We start from the raw sequence: 24,617 nt of genomic DNA, 5'->3' as shown, positions 1-24,617 counted from the left end.
AAAGAGGCTGCCAAGACAGAGAAGGAGAGGAAGGGACTTTGAATATTGCAGGTGGCCTGTGCGAAATGCTTCCACTGGCCAAGACAGCAAATATTAGGGTGTATTATGTCTGTGCTTGGATGCCACAAGCTTTTGGCCACTGAATAATAAATGTTGGAATATGTTTGAAATTTGTGTGTGTATTGATTTTTAATCATGGAAAGAATGCTTTATAATCAGAGGAAGCTCTTTAATGAAAGTCAAGTGTACCAAAAGTTGTTCTTCCTTGCCTCTATTTGCTTAACTCATAGACTTTTTGATATCTCTTTAATATATGAACTATATAGGCAAAAAAAAAAAATCAGTTTATTGTTACAGGACTAATCTACATGTCAACAAAGATTAATATATTTCTTTTGCTTTCCCTGGATCTTTTTCTTTTCCCCCCAATCTTACATTCATTTAGGGAGAAGACATTCACAGCTGTCTGAGAGACCCTGACTTTGTCAGAAGTATGCGTGGTTATGGAGTTAGTAGGATGCTGAAGAGCCAGCAGGGGACAGTTCAAAGGGCAGCTCTGCAGTTAGCAGGACTACTGATCCTGTTCACTCTCCTGTCACTTCCCTTGGATTAACTCTGTTGCATCAGTAGGCTAATCTGATTGAAAACAAACTTGCCAAAGAAAAATAAAAGAAGGAAAAAGTGAATTCTTTGTTCAGATGAGCCATGAAAATTCCTGTAGACTTCCACCCTCTAGTACAGCTTAGGAATGTATTTTTGGCTTGGTTTTAGGTAGCTGGGAGAAAAGCTCTGATCTACAGGTGAATGTTGCTTGTAATATCTTTCATAATTTTTCTTGCCCGTGTTTATGACCTCATTTCAGTTTCTGTTGGCTTCATTGTTTTTCTTCATTTTTATTTTTATTTTTTAAGAATTAGCCAAGTTGCTGTTTTGTACTTCTCATAATTTGTCATTTAACATGTTAGAAATGTCTTTTTGCAATATACAGTTTCATATTAATAAAAAGTTAGATTTTTATCCCCCATTCTTACAATAATATTCAGGAATGAAAAGCTTAGAGAATGAGCATTAAATTTGAAAATGTTAGAGGTGCTGGATTTCTTCACTCTTAAATTGTTGAAAATTGGTATGATCCCAAATGGCCCTGGAAGCTATATTTGAACTCTTATTAAAAGACTGCATTTTTGTTTTTTACTGCCTTGCTGAATTATTTTTAGAAATTTAAGTGCATTTGTGAAACAATTGTGTGATCTAACTGTCGTTAAGTGTAAGACTTCTTGATTTTTATTTGCTTGTTTTGGCCCTAAATTGGTTTGAAATAGTTAAAAAAAAATAGTTTTACTTTCTTCTTTTTTTTTGTTTTGTTTTTGTTTGTGTAAGTCCAGCTAGCATGTCTATAGCATTTACATGATTCATAAGCAAACATTTGTTCAACTTTAATGCACTTTTCTTCTGCAAATTGTGAGTGATTTTCTCATTGTGTTCTAAATTTTGAAGGTGATATGTGAAAATCATAACAATATGATTTTATAATAGTATGACAATTTAATTTTCTCAGTTTTGAATATTTTACTTTAATTATACAAATATAAAACCGAAGAGAATGCAATTCACTGAACACATTAACTGGTTTTATTGTTCACATAATTAAATGAAATGTTCTTGACTTTTCTGGGAGAAAACAGGAATGTGTGTACTGCTGCTGTTCAAAAATATTCTTTTGTTTTTCCTCTTCAAAAAAATCTCTTCACCAAAATTCTTCCTTTCCTATATGTGGTTTCCACAACTGTGTCAAACCTGATGCTGTTTGGAAATATTTTACTTTTGATAAAGAAAATATTAGTTTTGGAGAAACATTTTCTTAGTTAATGAATTATAGTGGTGGAACTTTGAAGGCTACTGATTGTCTCCCTGTTGTGCCCTCAGTGGCTGCAACAGTACCCGTTTGTTGTCTGTGAAAGGGGTTTGTGAGAAATGGACACATGCAGTGGACCTCTGTGGACCTCTTTTCTGAAGAGGGAAGACTTTTTCTTTTTTTTTTTTTTTTTTTTTGATTGCTTATATGTTGGTAAGTCACTGTTTGTGTTTTCTTCTAGATTTCACGATGGACTCTTAAATGTTAAAGATGTTCTTACAAGCTTTGACAACACAGGGAATGTCTGTAAGTCATTGTTTATTTAAATACAGTACTATGTTGACAGAAGCCTAACTGTACCAATATAAATTATTATTGTATGAGCCATCAGCAACCATTTCATTTACCTGAGAAACACTCTTACTGTGACCAGATATACACATCTACCTAGCAAAGCACTTCGCATTGTTTTATGTAGCGCAGTTGTTTGTGTGCATACACTCTTCCATCTTCCCAGTGCAGGCTGGTTTTGGTTCTGTGACTGCAGTGCGACATCAGAGCAACTGAACCGGGTTGGACAAAAAATTAGTTTAGCCCGTTGATTTGTCTTGCCAATGGCCAGCAGCGGATATCTGAGGAACAGTGTGAGAACATAGGAAACATATAATGATACTTCCGGCTTACAGAGGGCAGACTTAAGCCAGGAAAAAACAAAAGAAAGCACCTAATCAAGTTGTGAAATTCCTCCCCACAGAATGTTTTGGCTCCTAGTATATCACATGGGTTCTAAAAGCAGAGGAGAAAAATGGTAGAAGAAAAATTCCCTGTGGCTATTGAGTGTAAAGGCATCAGTTATGGTTCAGGAAGTGCTGGACAGTAGGAGAATTAATGGGGCAGTAGAACGATGTTTGTCCTGATCTTGCACTCTTTTCTAAGCATCAGCTACTGACCACATTAATCTTAGACAAGATGAGCCTTAAGTGGACCTTCAATGTCTGATCCGGTATGGCTCTGCTTCAGTATATCAATTAAAATGTTCTATGCTGTTAATGGACTTTAATTATAAAATTATGGTAGATCACAAGAAAGAAGCCAAGCTAAAATAATTAAGTATTTTTACGTAGTGAGTAATTACATATAATTAATGTAAATATAATTTACATTTACAGATATACATTGAATTTTTATTTGATAATTTCTGCCTTATTTCTCAGGAAGGGTTGGTTGTTTTCACAAGCAAGCTTGCAGATTAAACCGGGGGTGGGGGGTGGGGGGAGCATGGGGCATGTCTCTAAGGTTGCCAAATATTCAAGAAAAGTGTAGATATCTCTTCATCCCTGTCAAAGGTATAAGATAAAAACTGTCCAGAAATATGAGTATTTCATCTCAAAACTCCAGTCTTTGTATTCCAAAGCTGTTTCAATAAACATGGGCTTTTCATTAGCAAAAAGGTCAATTTGCTGAAGAAACTTTTGTCTTCCAAAGGAAAAAAATAATCATAAACCATGTGCTTTCCTTTTAAAATTTGCTAGCTTCCATTCAGCTCTCAACATTGGAGGTAGTTGCATGGTTCTGCCACAAAATGTCTTTGGATGTATTCTTTCACTGTTGCCAAACAGGGATGTTTTTGTCTGGTTTTGGAATGAAAATTTTGTCTAAGTAATATACTAATATCCCAAATGAATAGGGCTGAGAAAGAAAATTCACATTTATAATTATGACTGACATCAGGTATAGGTGTAGCCATCATGAGGCAGATAATGAAAATATTTAAATTTAAGGCGTTTAAGATTTGGAAGAAAATGTTTTGCTTAAATTACAGGAGGCATTTGAAGAGATTTGATGTTGTAGATTCTCCGAATAGGAAGCTAGAGAGACTTTTATAACCATTTGCTTTATTATTCATAAGCTTTACTCAATAAGGGGAAAAAATAAGAAAAAAGTCCAAACCTGACAGTGGAGGGGGCAATGAGAGGAAAGAAAAAAATACTATTAATGTTCATTAAATACTCAAGTATTTAGTTTGAACAGCAGAGAAGATCCTATTTTTTTAATGTCAAAAGTGCTTTAATATTAACACCCACATACTGGAACAAGATTTTGTACTTTATTAAACACTGTAACGTGCTTTCTTAATCTTTGTTCTTTGTGTAAGTACTTAGATTGTGATCAATCTATACAAATTTCCTTGCTAACACAAATAAATTGCTGTGCTAAAGTTTGATATGCTTTTCTGTTGTTAGATGTGCTGTCGGCTTTTCTATTAACCTTTTCCAGTATTTCAGCTACTTTCTTATTGATTGCAGATAGTAGAACAAGACTTACTACTCTAATAGGCACTACACCAGTCTAACACAGAAGTAATATGACGTGTGGTTCTCCTTACTGTTTCTCTGTATGCACAAAGATTCATATTTGTCCCTTTGGATTTGGTATTGCTTTGAGAGTTTATGCTGTGCTATTGTAGGCAGTGTTTGCAAAGTCATTTTCAAATTCACTGCTTCCCTGTTTTTAAATGTCTGTGACTCTCTGTATTGATGTGCATATTACTGATTTATGCCCATTTTACTAAGCACTTTTGATTACACTCTATTAGGGTAACTGTAAAATAGTTATCTTCTGACAGCATTCTGACAAAAAATGGCTTGGAGTGTACTAATCATACTTCCTTACTATTGCCTTTATGGAGTAAAGGTGCCCAGTGTTTGAGCCAGAACTGCTGTGTATCATACCATCACAGTACAGTTCCCAACCATGAGTTACTGAGCTGCTTTATTTGGATCATACCTGGTTGAATTTGTGCGCACTCCCATCATCCTGTCATCTGAATTGGCTCTTTATATATATATTTGTATTTCTTGTCTCTTTTGGTGATAACCCACAGTGGAAATGGAAAGTAATAATCCTGCCTCCTTTTATCCCTAAGAGTAACTACAATTCTTATATTTCTAAAGCTAGTTTTTTTTTAAACAAGTGCTATAGTGTTATTTACAAATTTTATATTATCATGTGATAGTCTACCCTAAAAAAAATTTTTTTTTTTTTTTTTTTTTTTTACATTTAACATTTTTAAATCATATCTTCTAACACCTAGTACTAATGGAGCTATCCAGTATTGAGCATGTTATCAGTCCTATCAAGAGTGTCATGTTCTGTGAGGGGATATATTGAGTAATTACAAACTTTAATGTTCTTTTAGGGTACCCTGCATAGTCATAACTTAATGGGCACTAAACTTTGCTTAAATGATTTGGACCGAGTTATCAGAAAATAGTTAAATATTTTAGTGTTTTGCGTATTTGCTTTGGCTACTATACTCAGTATTCATCAGGAAGATAATGTTTTGCTAGAGGTTACTAGATCATGAAATAATTGTGTTAAACAGATAAGATTTTGTAAAAACTGAAACATGATTCCTATTCCAACATTTGAAACCAAAATCATTTGTTTCAAATAACATGACTTTGTTTGTTTGGTTAGTTCTTCTAGTAATACTACTAAGGACCTTGTATTAAAACAAGCTCCTCAGAGAGCATTTCTGTGGTCTTGTTTTTTTGCTTTTTGATCTTTCTACCTATGGCCACATCACCATACCCTATCAAAAGAAGAGTGGTAGAGCAAATTCTAGTTAATACTGCATTCTCTACACTCCCAGTACACACAAACTCAGTACCAGATGTGCCACTAGCTGGCAGCATTATATAAAATATCAATAAGCAGCTTTTGAGGAGTACTTGCAGCTGCTTTATGACAGTGCTGCCTTACACTACTAAGACTTCAGGGCAAAAATGCAGCCAACTGCAGTAGCTGTAAATGGTGTATTGTGGGTCTCCCAAGTATTAACTCCAAAAATTGCTTCTGCACAAAGTTATTCAAACTTGGTACTTATCCTTACATTCAGTCTTTTTCAAAAATATTTCCAAAGATGCCTTTTCATTGTAGGATTGCTGCCACAAATGAAAATTCACACTACAAATTACTTTCCCAAAAAACATGAAAATTTTTGGATATCCATTCTGCTCATCTTTTGTGAGAGAGCAGTTTGCACGTGAAAACTCTGAATGAATTCTCCACACAGACAGGATGCAATGCTAAATGCACTTCATTCAGCTTTAATTCTGTGCATGAACAGGAAGCAAGGAAAAGAAGGCTGGGACAGAGGAAGAGATTGGTGTGTTCATTTTAGACAACAGTATGCCATCTGTTAAAAAGGTGGTACATCCTGAGACCATCTCTAGTCATAAGACACTCCTTTAAAAGAACTGATGGATCCCAGGCAGAAGGCTCAGTGGTGTCATTGTGGGATAGCATCAGCTGGCTTGGAGAGCCACATGCCATGCTCATCCTTGCAGAAAATCTCTTCTGCAAAAGACTGTCCAAAAGGCAAGGGAAATTCTGCAAGAATGAGCTGTTGTGAATTATCACCTTCCCCTGTCTTTTTGTAGTGGGAGAAATGTTTGTATAATTATACACGTAATTGAGAGGATATAAGTGAAATGATCAAGGGCCAAAATATAATCGTCTTTGCTAATTGCCACAATTCTGAGAAAGCTACAATGACTGTAAAGCAGAATTTTAAGCAGTGAAATAAAACATGGTGTGGAGTTGTTGTCTAGTATCTACCTGATGTCAACCCAGAAACAAGATATTCCAGAGTACTCACGTAGTATAAAATTGCACGTGTATATATACCATATGGAATAGTAAAAAAAAAATCTTATAAACTACACATAGCATTAGTTAATAATGTAACCATTGCAAGAAACATGTTCAATACATACTCATTTCATTTTCTACTTAGTGGAGTGTACAATTACATGTTTTGGAACTGAAAAAGCAGCAGAGGGTGCTGCAGTTACAGAGCTACCCTGACACTTATTCCAAAGTTGCTGTTCCTGTGATCAAATAGATCCTGTGAAGACAAGCTCTCAATTTTGGGGGGATGGGAACAGGATGGCTTTAAATTCTGTTGCCTCTGTTTGTGCAGGAAAACTAGGCAGACAATGTGAAATCCAGAAAAAATACAGATTTACATATTCACTTTTTTTAATTAAAAAAAAGTATTTTTCTTCAGGAACATGTTGCAGTTTGCTGAAAACAGTGTCTGGGCATAGCTTTTATTACAAAGCACCTACTCACCGTCTTCTGAACTGTTTTTGTTTGTACTAGCTTTACATTTAGAAATTTCAGTTTCAAAAAGAAAAAGGTTTATGTTGGAGAAATTTGGGTTTTTGAATGTGCTGGCTAAATTGGAGAATAGTTTTGTCCCTACATAGCATATTTTTCAAGAAAATAATAAGGAAAAAAGAAAACTAGGAAAAAGATTTTTTTTAAATTTTAGGTCCAATTTTTAAAACATAAATCTCAAGGAAACATTGAACAAAATGAATTTTCTCATTCTAGTTTTCTTTCTTTTTTTTTTTTTTTTTTTTTTTTTTTCAGGTTATATTCATTTTAAAGCTATGTAACTTCTCGTTCCCAAAACTTTTATCTAACTAAAAAATCTGCTTTTAAACAAAGAATTTTTCCTTCTTTCTTCTCAAATACCTAGCAATAGAGGGTGTCATCTTTCCCAGCAGTAGTGTATGAGAATGTGTTCAGAGACCTACTTGTGTCTTTGCAGCTCTCACAGGGTGACTCAAAGATATTTGAGCTCCTCTATGGACAGATTCTGGCAGCTACTGATTTATCCTGCCTGGAAAGAAAGATGCCATCAAGCTACCTAGGGAAAAGCATAGGATGGCATCTTTTATCACAGTAGAGGTGCTCCTGTATTTCATGCAACATTACTTAGTCTCAACGAGGGAGCAGAATGCATTTTTCAGGTGCTGCTGTGGAAATTTCCTTTCTGTGGTGTTTTTTTTTTTTTTTTTTTCTTCCAAGAGGAAACTTCTTGTTTTCTGTGGTGAAAAGCGTACTGACTTGGATATGCTTCCTGTCTCTCTATGCCTCACTAGGTATTCTCACCTCAAAAAACTGCCACTCGTCTTCTGAGTCTTCTCTCGTTCCATCTGTGTGGCAGTTTGATATTGTTTACCATGTCAGAATCTCACACCCTCTTGAAAAAGTCTTCAGCAAAAAATAAATTGACTGGAAGAAGGTTTGGATAGCAACGATACATGTCGTTTTGAATGAAATATCATATTTATGATACCTACAATTTACTATTCACTATGCTGCTTCCTTTTAAATAAAACATTTCACGATCAGGGTTAAGAAAAAACAACTGTTTCCTCACTCCCTTCCCCCATCCAATTCACTTCACTGGTTCAGGTTACAGCATCATCCCAAGCAGTCACATTGACATAACTGGCATAAAGCCTATGGAATGGAGCAGAAAATAAGTATATGGGGAGAAGCAGGTACCTTTTAAATTACTCTTACTACCAGAGTTATTTTTACGAAACTGTTCTCTTTTGGAATGTCAATGATGTGCCTGTTTTAGGTACTGTCCTGCAATCCTCATCTTTGCCCCGGTCATTAAAATCTTCTGTTTATGAGGTGCCTGTCTGAGAAAAGAATAATCAGAACTGTCACCAGGGATCTGTTTTCTTTAAAAAATACTTTTTTTCTACAACATATTTCAACATCATCTTGCTCTGTTCCTATGCTTATAAGCATGGAAGCAGCTTGGAGAAGTAGGAGGTAAAGAAGCCCCGTGAGCTCTTCTGAGTACCCTGTTTCTTCCTTGGTCAGTTTGAAGCTTTCATAATGACTGGTTCACCTGTTCAGGATATTCCAATGACAGCCTTTTGGTGAAAAATAAGGATGTGCTAGGGTAACTTCAGTTGCTTTTCTGTGTTGCTGAGCAATGTTTTCTGCCTTGGCACCCTGATTTTGTGTTAGATGGGTTTTTGCATCAGATCTGTTGTCTTAGTCTTTATAAAAATTGTTGGCACAGTCTGCCTTTACTCGCTGGTGTTGACTTTCTGTAATCTGAAGCATTTTGAAAGTATTCCGTGTATGCTAAATGAATTATCATGACAAGTTGGATCTTTCAGTTTAAATTAATTAAAAGAAGTTGAAGATGGGTTATAACATCCTTAATTAGATTGGTAGAAGGAGAAGTGTATGAATTATTTTAATTAATTTCAGGGGTTTTACTTTTATGTTAGATAACTTATCTTAATCATGTTTTTAATTGAGATAGAGTAGGATAACAATGGTAAGTATCTCTTTAGATGTACAATGTTAATAATTAAGCTTACTCTTTTAATGCATTGTAGCTTACTCTTTAAAAAACTCAAATTTTAGCATTATTTAAATAAATAGTTGTGAATTGGTTTCATTTAGCTTGCTGCATAGTAGGTTGTTGTGGTTTGTGTGGAACACTGGTGTTTCTTAGCGTATGTTCTTTTTGCTTTCACCAGTCCTTTTACTTGCTGTGTTCTAGACATCATTTCAGTGCTGGTCTTCACAAAACCACAGACATGAGGTGCAGAATATGCTCAAGACATGCTCTGATTGGAGTACGTCCTTGGGTAGATAACTTCTATACATTACCACACAAAGTTGCTGATGTACCTTTCTTACACACGTGATCGGATGTTTCTCTGTATTGTGATACAGACTCATCAGTGGCTGTAGTGTGGAGGTAGCAAGGACAGTCCCTGTTCGTCCTTTGTTCTGTACAAATGTAGCTGTAATGATATAAATAACTTGCACCTTTTTTTTGTTGGTTGGTTTGGTTTCATGGTTTGTTTTTAGATAACTTGTAAACAGTCGCACTGTATTTCGTTGAAAAAAAATCATGTTCAAATACATGAACTCCAGTGTCTCCTTTTGAAAAGGTTGGGGTGAAATGTTTCAACTTAATTCAGTGTGAATTCACAGAATTGCATTCAAATAAAACTGTTTTGAGTACAAAGTTTCTGGAATTTGAAACCTTTGGTGAAAAACGTATCTATCTGAATTTTTTTGTCTGACAATGGTTCTGACTGAAAAGTGAAAACTAGTGAAAACTGATCTACATAGCAGTCACCAGTTGAAAATCCAGTGTATAACTATTATTCATGTACTTAGCTTGACAAATTAAATAGTCTTATTTAGTCTAGTACGGTTAAATAAAAATCATAGTTTTTCAAAGTATTTTCAGAAATATGGAAAGACGTGGATGAGGCATTATTCCAGAAATCTGAAGAATTATTTTTGGTAAACTGGGTGGATTAGAAGAGCCCCTTTATACAAGTGGTTTGGTAAATGGAAAATGTAAGAGGAATACTTATACTACTGCATATCTGCACTAACTGCCAGAGACAGCCTTGTATTTTTCAATAGATCTGCAAAAAACATGGGTGACTGTCCCATAAAACTAAGAAGCAGAACACAGTTGTTCTGGTGATGGAGATTTCACATACACTCTTCTTGCTGTTAGAAACGATCTCCCATATCTCCTAGTATCTAATGGTAATCTTTCTGTTAAAGCATAACATTTTTATTTTTATTTTTTTGCTAATTGACTGTGTGTAATGAGTAGTTATGAAATTTTCTTTTGTAATAGCTTTTTAGGTATTTTAGGTCATCACATGGCCTTGCCTATATCTTCTCTTCCTTACATTAAGCAATCCAAATGCTGTCGTTTTTTTCTTGAGCTGCATTTTTTTTTTGCTAGATTCTGACTTTTCTTTACAATCTGTACATCTGCTTTGTATCTTTCTTGAAGAGTATTTGTCAAAACTGGATGCAACAGTCCAGCTGAGACCTTCATCATGCTAAGTAAAGCAGGTGATTTTGTGTTTTACAGCCTGTAATCTCAATATTGTATTTTCCTCTTTTACAACAGCATGACTTTGCTGACTCTTGTTGAGCTTTTGACCTGTTGTAAAATCCTGATCCTCCTCAAAAGGGATCAGTTATTCCCAGTTGTGTGTTTATGTAGCTCATGGTTCTTACCTGAGTGCAGTAACTGGTATTTGTTCCCTTAAATTTTTTATTTTCTTTCCAGACTTCTTCCAATTCATTATTTTTTATCCTCTGAAGCCTGATAAGCATCCTGGGCTTCCTAAATTGATAGATTGCTAATTTAATGAGCATATTTCTTCCATTGTCTAGAACAGAGCACAACTTAGCACAGTCACTTATTGAATCTCCACCTGATAAAATCATCCACTTCTAAAGTAAAGTGTTGGGAATTATTTTCTAGAGTAGAGTCAGCTTTTTCAATCAGCTCTGCTTAATAACATTTTATTTAGACTGTTCCACAAGAAATTGTCAAAAGGCTTTGTAAAGTTTTGATATAAGACATCTCCTGCTTCTGCCCTATATACAAGCCTTTTATCTTGTTACTCTGGTGAATGCTTGTTATTTAACATCTTAATTGTAATAAATTTTGTAATTGTAATAAATCTTGTAATTTATTTTTTGTTATACTTTATTGTGGAATATGCAACAAAAGAATGAAAAACACAAATTGGTTTAGAATTTTTAATTTTGTGAAGATGAGGGAGGGGATTAATTGAATGACACCTTATATGTAATTATAGAATGTGTTATTGTCTTCTGCACTGAAAGTCACCTGTTGATTTTCCTTCTTACGATTTCATTCACTTCCCAAAGGCCATTGTTTCAATCGTTTGTGTTACAGGTGCATCCTATCTAAGCTTCTGTGCACAGTTTTGTCTTAGAGTTCTTTGGCATTCCGGTTCTGAAGGAGAAGCTACACTGAGATGTGTAATTTTTTTTTTTGGTGTGACTGGCAGTGTAGCAAAAATTGGAATGGGATTGTAACACTCTATACCTTGATGCTCTCTATTACCCATCTCCTGACTTTCCATAAATGTGGTGGAATGTAAACTAATGCAACGTGGGTTAGGGTGGTACTCAAATGCGTTTGTGTTTCTTGCATGTGAGAAATGGAAATCTGCTGGTCAGATTGACAACTAAAAAGGAGATTTGTTTAAGCTTTATGTACCTTTTAACGCTAACTCCTTGTCCATGGATATTTATTGTTGAACTATGACCTGTGCTATGTGAATTAAATTTACTTTATTTCAGTCCGTGCTAGTGCTGGCTGAATGTGCATTTGAGTGTTTTATTATTATTATTATTACTATTATTATTATTATTATTATTTTAATTGGACTAATGCAGTTATTTATTAAGCGGCAGTGAGCTATCAGTGTTATGTTTCTCGCTTTGCCAGCAGAGATTAGTAGGCATTACTTTCACAAAGTTACCTGTGAGTAAAGAGTCAAAACCAAAAATCAGTTATTTAGATAAAATAACCCTTAGCTGGGTGGGGTGAGGAGGTAGAGCTGATAACAAGGACTGTTTTTGATGCATCTGTTTTTAGTTTAACAATAATCTTTGAAAAAGGTTGAAAAATATATAGGTCTAAGGTTACCAGCTGGAGTTTATGTTTGATTGGGGGTTGTGCGTGTGTAAAATATTTGTCACTTTTTTTGTCTATATTTAGGTTTGGTAAAGCACTGTTTATAGTGTTTTCTATACACTCTGACATATAGAATTTTGAGACTTCTCTCATGAAGAAGTAGGCTTAGTATAAAAGTTGGGTGTTAAAACGAGAGCTGCTGTGTAAGCCTCAGCATAAAAATAGTTGCATTTAAATGTAGTAGTAGGAAAAGGCAATACTTTCCAATGATTTTAAGTTGCCTTTTAAAGTTGCATAGCTGCTCAAAAAGGCAGCAGAACCAACAAAACGTTAAATGATACACAGGAATGAAATGGTCATACAAGTTGGGCAATTAAATTCTAAGATCTCTACTCTAGTTTCTAAATGGACAGTAAAATATGCTGTCATTAAATTTATCATAATTTTAAGGAGGAAAACAGGTATGCACTAAGAAATGAGAATCGTGTTTCAAGGGACGTGACTCCAAATATTATGTGCTGTTTGCTAGATAAACTTCTGTTGAAGATTTCTTCTTGTTATTTTCAAAGCACCTGTGAAAGAAAAAAATCTTTCCCATTCCCATTGAATTGTCTGGTTCCAGAATTAGAAACATGCCATCGTTGAGACTTAGCTCCTTGCAATCTGTGTTCTAACTGATACAAATGCTTTACCATATACATCTTTGCATAATACGGCAGCCAGATGCATGTCTCTTGTGTTAATCTCCAGAAGCTATACTTCACATTTTTCTTTCTCAGACAAAAATAATGGCAGTAAGAATTAATGTATATTCTAAAAAAAAAAAAAGAAAAGAAAAAAAAAAAAAGGACAATGCTTTAAATCTTGTAATTACTGTAGTCTTCTCTTCTGAGGACTCTATGTGCTCTTGTGATAATGATATGGTAAATATTTGGCATTAAAATACACAGACACACATTTTTCTGCTTGTTAGGGTAAGTGACATCCTAACAGAAGGGGAAGATGTTATGCTAGATAATTCTGCAAAACTGAACTAGAATCAGACTGAACTGATGGTGAGAGGAAACAATAAAAATCCTCTGTTTTCAGATACAAATTGTTTGCATTTTTTAGAATAAACAGAATTGTCTGTCTGACATTTAAAGAGCTCTGTGCAAGTGTTATGGTGGGTGAGTGTGAACTGTCAAAAAGAAACAGGCAGGCTCCTGTAAATAATAAGCCCAGTTATCTTTTAAAATAATTTTACAAACTGAGCATTTACATATAGGGATTTGATTTGTAATTGTGAAATGTTTCTTATTCCGTAAGCAAAATATGAGAAATATGCATATACTGCTCGGAAGGGATCATCTTGTGATTTTAGCGGAATCAGTTTAATTGACCAGGCCCTTACGCATGTGTGTGTAATTATTGCACATTAGTACACATATAATTACTACCTACATATTTAAACATATTATTATATATATTCACATTATATACATGAAAGAAGAAAAACGGGGTTTTAAATGTTTTTTTTTTTTAAACTAAGACATTGTTGAAGATTTCTTTTACGTGACAGCTTACTTTGACCTTCCTGAAACTATCTTATTGGTGGCATAAATATTGTAAGATGATGAAACTACAACTGCAATGTGCCATCTTTCCCCAAATGTTTGAAAGCATTGTCAGCTTTTGAATTACTGTCATATTTTTCCAATTGTTTTTAGTACAAGTCAAATTTGACGTGCCATGGTAATACAAAGAATCTCATTGTCTTCGGCAGGTCTTGTCAAATGAATAAGAAACATTGTCTTCTCCCTAAAATTGGTTTAAAAAAAAAAAGCACAAAAAATATTTTAATCTGAATGAGATGAGAATCTTGTAACTATTGAAATGTTTTCAGTACTGAATAATAAGGAGCACAATAATTGCAACTTGATGTAGAAGTGAGCAGGAAACTTTATTCTTCATCTTTTTTTAAAATTGGGAATTGAATGCTGGATAGCATAGAGGCAAAAAACACAACAAATTAAGTACTTGATATTCAGAAAGTACTGTTCCAAAAACGAATACTTAAGGCATGCAGTTAACATTTATATATATATTACTTCTTTCATATTATATATTTAACAAGAAACACGGTGGTAGGTACTGCTATGATGTTTGCTCTTAATCTTTAAATTGTTCCTTTTTCTACTGCAAGTTGAAAATTTAGGTTTCATAGCCTAAGTATGGGGAAAGGATCCATGTTGCTTTCTGATCATCTTGACCGGATGATCGGAAGATGGAGTGGAGTGGGACAGACAGTAGGACCAGTCAGGAAGGTGTCATAAAACGAGAGGTGTGTGGGGTAGAGAACGAGTAAAAGATTAGTGGCTGGGCAGGAAGGCAAATTGGAAATAAAGACATATTTGATGAGGGCTTTTTTTTTTTTTTTTTTTTTTTTTTTTTTTTAATTACCCCAAGAGAGAAAACAGACTGGCCAGCAGGAGTCTGTGATGAAATCACAGTGAATGCAGACAGGTTTGTGTGATAAGAATAACAGGGCCAAGACAAGGAGTCAAAGGTAGAAAGGAGGCTACACTAGCTCATGTTGAAGAGGGCTTGGAAGAAGTGTCGGGTGCACCAGAAATTGTTTCATGTAGTGCCAGCAATAGAACTGCATTTCCAGATATCTGTCCATGCATTGCCTTCCTGTGACTGTACAGGTAAAATACATCTTCTATTCTTTTTACTTGCTACTATACGTAGACTGTAGCAACATTTTCATTTGCTATATTTACATAAGCATAAAATGTCTCAGAGTGAAAGTTGGAATCCTGCTAATTACCTATGCACAAGCTGATATTCCAGCTGATGGGATATTTGATGCTTGTTTCTTAGCTCAAAAAATTCCCACAGAAGTATGTTAAAATAATTTTTAACTTTGAGTCCATGGCACTACAAAAATGTGCTGTTAGTTTAGGGTTGCCTGTGTAAACGGGGATTTTGCATTACTGCAGTGCATTGCTGCTTGGCAAGCAGATTCTCTTCCTCAGCCTACTACAGTGTGCTTTGGGATGGTGGCTTAGTATCTTACCGTCTTCTGAAAGCCCAGGATCTGGAACACAGAAGCTAGTCACAAGCTGAAATGGTGATTTCAACAGCTAAAGCAAAATTATAAAACACTCAGAAAATTGAGTTTCTGGGTGTTTTGGATGCTCATTTAGTGGATGTCTTTCCTCTTCAGGGCCTCACGTAAAGAACTGTCTCTTTCTGACTGCTGTCTTCTTCCAGGGACTACAACACTGGGTCATAAGGCACATAGCAAGGACTGTGAGCTGGAGTTGTTCTGTTAGGGGTTGCCGGTCGGATACCTTTCAAAGTGAGTGAGGTACTGAAAAGCAGGCAATGAATACTAGTAGTCTGCATACAGCGTTCAAGCCAAATGCTGGAGAGGCTTCCTCTCTTAAATGGTGAATTCAGAAAATAAGGAATGGGGCTATGTTTAACTGAAGTATAAATATTGATTATTTTATTATTACATGAACACTGGCCTTTAGTACTGTGAACTAAAAGGAAGCAGTGGTCCTGTGTGAGGTATAGGATGTGATGGTATTTAATTTCATACTGCATCATAAGGCTTATATGCACGAGAGCTACACTAAGCTCATAGTGGCATTTTCTAACTAATTTTGGCATTTGTTGAGTCAAGTATTTTATTTTGCAACCTAGGTATTACTTTAATGGAAATGCTTGTTGTAATTTTGTTTACAAGTGTGTGATACAACAATTGCATGCACAGGCATCAGATCACAAAAGCAAGAATCCCCAATGTCTTGAAGTAGCACTTGCTAAGACAGCACTGGCATGCCTTTTGCAGAAAATGTACCCAGAAATAATATTTTTGAAAGTATTCTGCATTTGCATATGTATGTCTAACACACTCTGAATCATACTATGATTCATAATGCTATTATGTTTTAAAATATATATATTTATATTTTGATAGAAATCGCTAGTGCGTGGTAGCCAAATTACACATAGTAATAAAGCAGTTGGGGGTAGATATGAGTATCCCTGCATCAGTTCAAAGAATACATAAAACCAAGATTTTTTGTTTTGTTTTGTGCTTTTTTTTTCTTTTTTTTTTCATTTTAGGAAGCATCTATATTTTTGTAACTGTTAAAAAGTTACAAAAAGCTTACTGTTTTAAAAAAGTATATTTGTTGCTCTTTTTAATTTTGACTCATTCATATAAAAATCAAAGAGTAGCAAAAAGTAGTATTATTATTTGTTTTCCTCAATACCCAGCTAACTTCAAAGCATGCAGATTGTGTATTGCTCTTGAGAAATTAAACGTATGTACAGCCTGTGTCACCTCTCTGAGGCATGAATTAAAAATATTTAAAACCACTTGGTTAGCACATTCAGTATCTGTTGCACTGTAGGCATTTTCTGATTTATTGTGTCTAGCATAAATATCAGTTTAACAATCTTTTTTGTTTGTTGTTACAAGTAAAGTTTTACAAACGCTGCTTCTCCTGTGTTCAAACTGCGGCTTTATTGTTGTACAGAGCCATAAATTAGTAATCTCTTGGTGAAGGAATGTTCTTAATTTGGAATAGGCATGTAATTAACACTAGGAACTGGTAAACAATAGCAAGGAATTTTAAACCATTGTTGAATGAGAAGTTTAGAAATCCTGATTGTCCCCATTGTACCTCCTTTTAGAGTTACTCTGTGGTTTTCTGAGACAAAGACACTGACTCCATTGTGAAACTGAACCTGGAAGCTAAAATATTGATTTTTTTTTCCTATTAATGTATTAAACATTAGCTGTATACTGACTTAGAATCCACCTAATTATTATATAAGCAGATCTGTACAAGATCAGAGATCATAAACATTTACCTGTGTGTGTGTGTCTAGATAAAAGCATAGACAAAATACACACCAGTGTAAAGTTTAGCAACTGCAGTTTGAATGTGTCTTATAGAAAGTATGAATCTATTTTACGATGGGTATGCTGGGGTCTTAAACTCACCGCTGGGCCAAGCTAAAAAGGTAACATCTGATTGTGATATTACTGCAAGACAAATGGTAGCATGCTACTCTGCTTGAAAACATAATGGCTTTATACTATAACCTTTAACCCTGAAATGATGCTTGAGTGGACCTTAACTCCGAAGTGAACATGCCTGAGTAAATAAAACTGTGGTTTCACATAACAGAGAGATACATTTTTTAGATCCTTTGCTGATTATATTGTGTGAAGGTCAATCTTCTGCCCCATTTCTGAAAGTTGGGTCAGAATAGAGATTTTAGGGTCACTTCTTCAAGTATCTAAGCCATTACAATGCACTAATAGGCCCTGATAGCTCATTTTATAAGTTCTTAGCATTAAGCTGGACATTGTTTTGACTCATTTCAAATCCTGCATGTACCCTGCAGGGTTAATTAACATCTTTTTAAATGGAAGTTTTTTAGTTATTTTTAATTAAAGTGCTTTGGTTTATTTTGTTATCATTTACCATGACTAAAGACATAGAAAATTTATATTCACTTAATTCAAGGTCTGTATATTGTTTTGAAATTGAACTGTTTATATGCTTACATCAGAAAAGAAAATAAATTTAGAGTGGGGCGTCAGACATGCTGTGGTAGACATAGTTGAATACCAGTACAAAATGGTTCGAGGCGGAAAATTTTAGTTATCCATTCCAACTGTATTTTGCAGAGTGGAATATCAGATTATTGCCTCATGCTCTGTGTAAAATATGTTTCTATGTTACTTATGTTACTGCTATGAATCTTGTTTAAAGGACACTGAGATCAATTAATTAATAATTTAATTAGAATGATAAAGTGAACACGTAATTACGCAGCACATTTCAGTTTTCCACTGAGGTAAACAGAAGCATATAAAAAAGGACATAATGAATCAAATTGAAATAATTGTTTTTTGAGAACATTTGAACACAACAGATTTGAAAATAGTACGGAATTAATAATATTTAGACAGGAACACAGAATGCTGTGTCACTTCAAATGCGAAGTTTGTTGACCTCAATAACAGTATACTCCACCTTCATATATACTTTTCAGAAAAAAATATTTTTAATAAATGGAAACCAAAACTAAATCAAACCACTAAATCAAGTAATATTTTTCAAAGAAGAGAAATAACAGTAACATTTCAAACCGTTAAACTAATCTACCCTTTCAAGAACACGCTTCAAATTTAATGTTTTGTGTGTGTGTGTGTTTTGTTGTTGTTGCTTTTTTTTCTTTTTTTTTCTTTTTTTTTTTCTCCAAAAAATATGTTTTATAGCAGATCTTCAAGAGTAGCTAGCAATCATTTGGGAACAGTCTTGACATCACCTCTCCATGCCTTGTGTCTGGACTAATGTAAAACCTTAGTTGTGCTGCTATCAGTAGCTCTGTAATATGTAGGGGTTCAGGATGCAGTTTGAATTTGTATTGCTCATCAGCAGGTAAGTTAATCACTGTGTCCATCTGGAATGTTATGTCACAGTGTGATTCGTCTTAGATCTTGTGAGAAAATAAGTATTTAGAGAGGTGGTTGGTATGTATATGCTCTGTTCTCTGAATTCCTGGAGCTATTGCATCATGAGATTTACTATTGTGAGGACTTCTTGTTTTGCAGTTTACATGACAGAATAATACTGGAGGTGAATTAAGACTGATGTGTCGTATTTGAGGTTTGTTCTAGTTCTTTCATGTAGACCACATTTCAGTTTCTTCTTTTGTTCCACCATTTCTTCTTCCTTCAATCACTTGCCACACCATTTTTTGCTGCACTTCTCTCTGCTTTGCTATTCTGCTTTCATTCCTCTGGTCTAGAAGGAATCCCGACTTACCTCATATTTTCTTAGCTGAACGAGAGTCCTGTTCAGAGACAGTGCACTGTAGTCATCCAGAAAACATGTGCTCACTGTCCTGTGTATGTATGGAGACTTTGTTCCTCAGCAGTGTTTTCTGTGTCTAGAAGAATCTGAAGTTTCAACACTGAATGTTCTTCATCTGCTATGCAGCCAGTAGTGGATGGCTGCAGCAGGCTCTGTTGTCAAACTTCTCAATGCCCAGAAGTGATTGGTAATTTAACAGGTTCTTGTATTACATGGTTTCATTTAGAAATGAAGTTGGCATAACCCAACTGTATTCTTTCTGATTAACATGTCATCCATTTTGTTTTGCTTGATCTTTGTCTTTTAAACACAATGGCAGGTATAAGTGAAATGTAGCCTAGAGGATTTTATTTGAGAACTCCCTATCTTGTTGCCCTATTGCTTCCACTCTCCCATAGTTTACTTGCTTTTATACAATTCTTAGTCCACCACTCCTTACCCATGTGGCAGGGGTCATAGCCATGAGTTGGGAAATGTAGGTCTTTGTGGCTACTTTGAGATGGAGAGAGCAGAAACAATGATGGCTGGAGCAGCTTATCCATAAAGTATCCATAATGGTGCAAGTATGTATTTAGAGCAAGAGTATTTGTTTCTTTTTTTTTTTTTTTTTTTTTTTTTTTTTTAAGGAGTGTGAATTAATGAAGGTGAGGTCTCTACACATGAAACTAGAATATATTCTTAGTCTTGACATGGTTTTAAAATTTGTTACTAGAACACATTCTAAAACAAAACAGGGAAAACAGCCTCCAGAATGGAGTAGCACTTGTCTACTCAGTTAACTTTTTCTTTGAGATAGTTGACTTCTCATCTGTTGAGAAACACTTCGAAGTTAAGGAGCTTCTAAATGACGAACTAGACACTTACGGGTATTGTTCCACTATATCCTGTGCTGATCTAGCAGCTAGCTGCTGATTGAAGGAGGTAGTCTTGTCTAGTCTATGCTTGATCATCTACTGCCACTGCTATGCCTTCTTTTGGCTCTAAAGCTTTTGATACTGATCAGTCAGTTGGATCAGTTAGTTGGTGTAATGCAAAAAGATTTTTTAATTTAGTCAACAAACCTATCCAACACTGCATATATGCTCAGTATCAAAAGCTCTGACATTAAGAAGGTGGCAATATGTGTCCAGAATAGGGAGGAAACACTTATTTCAGTGGTTGAATTGGTTAGACTGAAGTAGGTGTAGTCTAAAAGCACATCTGTAATAGATGTTTGTTCTGGTAAAAAGGGTTTTCTGATTTACTTCAGGCTGGATACTAGCTCGGTTAATGAGATGAAAAGTTTAGCCGACTTCTCATGTCCTTAAAAGCAAGCTATTAGATCTCTTAGCTTTTTGGGTCTAACAACATATAAAAGGGTAGTAAAAACCTATTTTTATTTGTCATTTTGAGAGCCAAATGTAGCTATGAGTAATAAAGGCAGCAAGTTTGTATGGTGAGAATAAAACTATGTTTTATACGGTCACTTTGCAGAGTAAGACTGCAGTTTAATTTCTTCCAAAGCAAGAAAATTAATAGGTCAAGAGGGAACAACTACTCAAAAAGCATGCAGACCTCTACAAATGTCTTTTATTGTTCTCTGTACTCTCTATCTTAATATTCAAGGAACAAGAGCTAAGAAAATATTATGTAAGCATGTTCAGTATTTTTCAAAATGAGAATCTTGGCTGTTGCAGTTTTAGGGCACAATGAACACTGATTGCCTAAAAAGTTATTTTAATAATTCAACCTTTTAGCTTGAGGTTTAGGGAGAAGTGTTTTGAAACCATTACCTTTTTTTTTTTTGATTTGATTTATAACCTAAAATGGATAAACTAATTTCTGCTTTTGCGAGATGTAGATTAAGGTATACTTTGTATCTGGGATGAGGTATGGGACAATAAGTTTAAACCTCTAATTATTTGAAACTATTATACCTATAAATCACTGAAAATGCCTTTAAAATAAAGAAAAAAGAATTCTGGCCATTGCTACTCTACCAAATGCCTCTTAGACACCTTCAAAAAATTGCCCTCTTTACATGTAAACTTTTTTTTTTTTTTTTTTTTAGCATGGATGTGCAATGAACAGTCAAGAAAAATAGTTTATAACTGATTAAACATTTGTAGTCTTTTCCTCCTGTTTTCCACCCCAGACTCAGAGTTTGGAAAATTCAGACCCGTGGACTCCTGGCGTTTTTGTATCTCATTACTTTTAATTTCTCTATCAATTTCATACTCTTGTTTATTCATTCCATCTCCTCACACACTTCCATGATCTTTCCCCCCCCTCCCTCTGAACAGTAGAAAGGAAGGCTTGGGCTGCGTTGCACTGGCAATTATTTGGTGTTAGGAAGTCTTCTCATTATGCCAGAGGCTCAATGTTTGCATCCCTTTTGCAAGTGCTGTAGGTAATCATTAACCTGTATGTTTCAATTTATAGAATTCATTGTGGTCAGATTAAGGTTAATTCTTCCCAGTTCTCCTTCAAATAGGGCTTGCAGGGTCTCCACTTCTCTCAGGTGTGTAAGCCCTGGCATTGTTCTCTTTGTTGAGCCTGAACAAAGGTGTTACAGAATTGCAAACTTGTGAGTCATGTCCTAATGTTTGTTTGTTAGGTTTCAGAAGAAGCTGTTTATTTTAGTAGGCAATTTTCATGTGTGACGAGGTGAAATGTTGAGAAGGCAGCCCCTCATCAGTGGACAAACAATTCCTAAGAATTTAGCTAATGGCCCCCCTTCAGTGCAGAGAATAGATGGCAACAATTGTACTTCCAGACTAAACCAAGAACTACTTGTTTGGCTGCTAGGTGTTAATGCAAATTTGTTCTTCAGCTCATTCAACCCTAGGGCTCCCATCCTTTGATTTAATTAAATGTAATTGGTTACATTGCTCCTCCCAGGCCCCTGAGGTGTTTTTGTTTATTGCTCACTCTTTGCAATAATGCTTCAATTCAAGGCACAAAATGCTCGATAAATAAGAGCTCTTTATCCTGTGTTGGATTTGCAGGGAGATTATTCCCCTCAAATAGTTTGGTTTTACTGTTAAAAGTGAATGACTAGTGAAATAAACTCATTGGGTGGCAAAGCTAGCATATCCAGAAGGAAGGAAATAAGAAGGGTAAATTAGATGAGATTAGAACAAGAAATGAAGTTGTAATGTTAAATTAGTAAGGGATTGCAACTGGAGTTGTAAAAGCCATTGACACTTTTAAATGATGCTTCAATTAATAGGATTGCTATTGATGCACTAATATATTTTAAAGATAACTTTTTCAAACGTTTATGATTAAGTCGCTTGTGTATTTTTATTATTTTGAGTTAATGTTTTAAATAACAAATACACCAGCTAGCAAAAATTGACCTTTAGGAAAATATTTAGTATGTTTCTCTAGCTGAAGATAATGTCATGTTTTGTCAGGATAATCATATTATTCCATTTTGAAATTTAAAAATATATTTAAATGCCTTCTTTAAATGGAGGTTTTAGTTAGAATTCTGTTCACAAGTAACGTGTTATCTGTACGTAAGCACATGCGGTGTATTACATTATATAGAAGTGGGAAATAGTCTTAACGGTGTTCATTGTGGAAGTCCACTGCTGTTGTCCTCAAGGTAATTTTGTAAATTTTAAATTTATCTGTACCTTCACTTTCAGTATTTAAGCATTCTTGCATCCAAGTGGTCTTTTTTCCTTCCCACAGTGCTCAAAGAAAAGGCATCTTATCATATATAGTGTCTTATATATTCTGTCTTTCCTCTCTGTTTTTCAGGCTTTGTTTTCTCTCTTGAGAACAGATGCATGGGACGTGGCTTGTAAATGCACCTGGCTTTGTAGGCATTAGGACCGTAGGATCACACAGAGCAGATGGTGCAAAAGAATAAGTCTTTAACAGTTTGAATATGATTTCACAAACATTGTAAGCCATCTAAAATGGCTCTGCTCCTGAAGGTGAAGGTGCCTTTCCCATCCTTCTTCCCCAGACTCTCATTTCCATTCAGTCCCATCACCAGGCTCAGTGAGTAAGAGAATATGACAAGCAAGGGAAGAGGTAGAAGGACACAACACTGAAAGTTTAGATCAAGGCGGGTAGCAGAATACTTTGAGCAGCACTGGAGGCTCTTGCTCTCTGTCTGAGGCTTTCATGCTCTCACTCCTATTTAGATACCTGTCACATGCCACCCTGAGGCCATTGAGGGAGTGCTGGGAGTGGAATTGTGCCTTCTGGTGGCACTGGGCACTTCAGTGATACTCTTAAGGAGTGGTCCTTGTTTTTTAACCTGAAATATAGTACCTCAAATATTCTTTTAATCAACTGGCTAATTGTGAAATATATATATATACTGAAAAAAATTGTTCCAGGTGACTGCAAGTAATTGTTTTTGCTGTAGGAGTTGTAAGTCTGCCACAAGTTCCGTGCTTTTCTGAAACCACTGGAAACAATGGTGCTGAATCACGAATGTATTCTAGCCACAGCAAGATGATAGCACTCACATTTCTAAAAGAGTATCAGCCCAGAATGTAACTCTAAGTGGACACTCATTAAGAAAATAGAGCTATTGAACACCTAAAAAGTCCCATGAAACAAGATAATCTATTCCATTGTTTTGATACTCAAATCTATTGTATTTTACTTGGATCTGAAAATATTTGCATAATTTCTTTAAATATCACCAGAAGGTCATTTTAAAAGATGTTGTTTCTCATTGTCCATGTAGCTTATATCCGCTTAAGTGGAAAAAATGACTTTCATAGTCAAAAGGCTCTATTTAAAGTTATCACAATGTAATAAGATGCCTCCTGTATATTATGTAAGACCCGCTTTCACTAGGTGAAGTGTATTTATATTAATAAAATAATATAGAAAAAAAATCATTATGTGAATAGAAGGCCCTATTCAGAAAAGGTCCTCAAATTTCTATGTGGGGTCAAAACACTTTCAGAACTATGAAATGGAACATAAGTAATATTCCTATTCCTGAGCTGTTATAGACAGGAAATAAAATTCTTAGAAATATAACTGTACTTATAACCCACAGCCAAATAATGGCATTCATTCAGCCAACAAAAAGAATGAATTTCTATTCAAGTCATTACTAATCTGAACAGCACCCTAAGCCTGGTACTAGAGTGCTGTAAAATGCCAGGAACCTACCAAAAAGGAAAATAGATGGTCTATATTTTCTCCTTGGGATTTCTAGTAAGTATATCTTTGCTAAAAAGAAAGCATTCGTTATTATACCAATCAAAATCACAGATAAGTTTATGCTCTTTATCGCTTTACTGTCAGTTCCACAAGGGAAACAAATAGAATATTTGCTATCATTTGTTCTAACTTCTGAATAATACTTTTCCAGAAAATTTTAAGTCAGAAATATGGGTGTAGATCCTCCCTGAATTGTCACCATACTGAAGCAGGATACTTGCCTTTCATCATGAGTTCGATGCTTTTGGGTTTGAGTTTTGGGTTCAACATTTTTCACTGGAGTCCAGTTTATACACGAAACTAAATGAACCATATGAAGACCATATCAGCAAAAAGAGAAGCATGATTACTGCTG

General features: G+C 35.0%; 1 protein-coding gene across 2 annotated transcripts in view; it reads left to right on the top strand.

Moving 5' to 3' along the window:
- CAMKMT (calmodulin-lysine N-methyltransferase) overlaps positions 1-24,617 on the top strand; it is a 225,598-nt gene that overhangs the window by 13,403 nt on the left and 187,578 nt on the right. For both annotated transcript variants that reach the window (XM_040554219.1, XM_040554220.1), the window contains exon 3: positions 2,097-2,161. In XM_040554219.1, coding sequence (XP_040410153.1) covers positions 2,097-2,161 — 65 coding nt within the window. The remainder of the gene's footprint in view (positions 1-2,096; positions 2,162-24,617) is intronic.

Source organism: Cygnus olor, chromosome 3 (assembly GCF_009769625.2).
Source record: "Cygnus olor isolate bCygOlo1 chromosome 3, bCygOlo1.pri.v2, whole genome shotgun sequence".
In the NCBI taxonomy this organism is placed as follows: domain Eukaryota; kingdom Metazoa; phylum Chordata; class Aves; order Anseriformes; family Anatidae; genus Cygnus; species Cygnus olor.
Note: the sequence above shows the minus strand (reverse complement) of the source record. Positions and strands in the feature narration are given on the sequence as shown.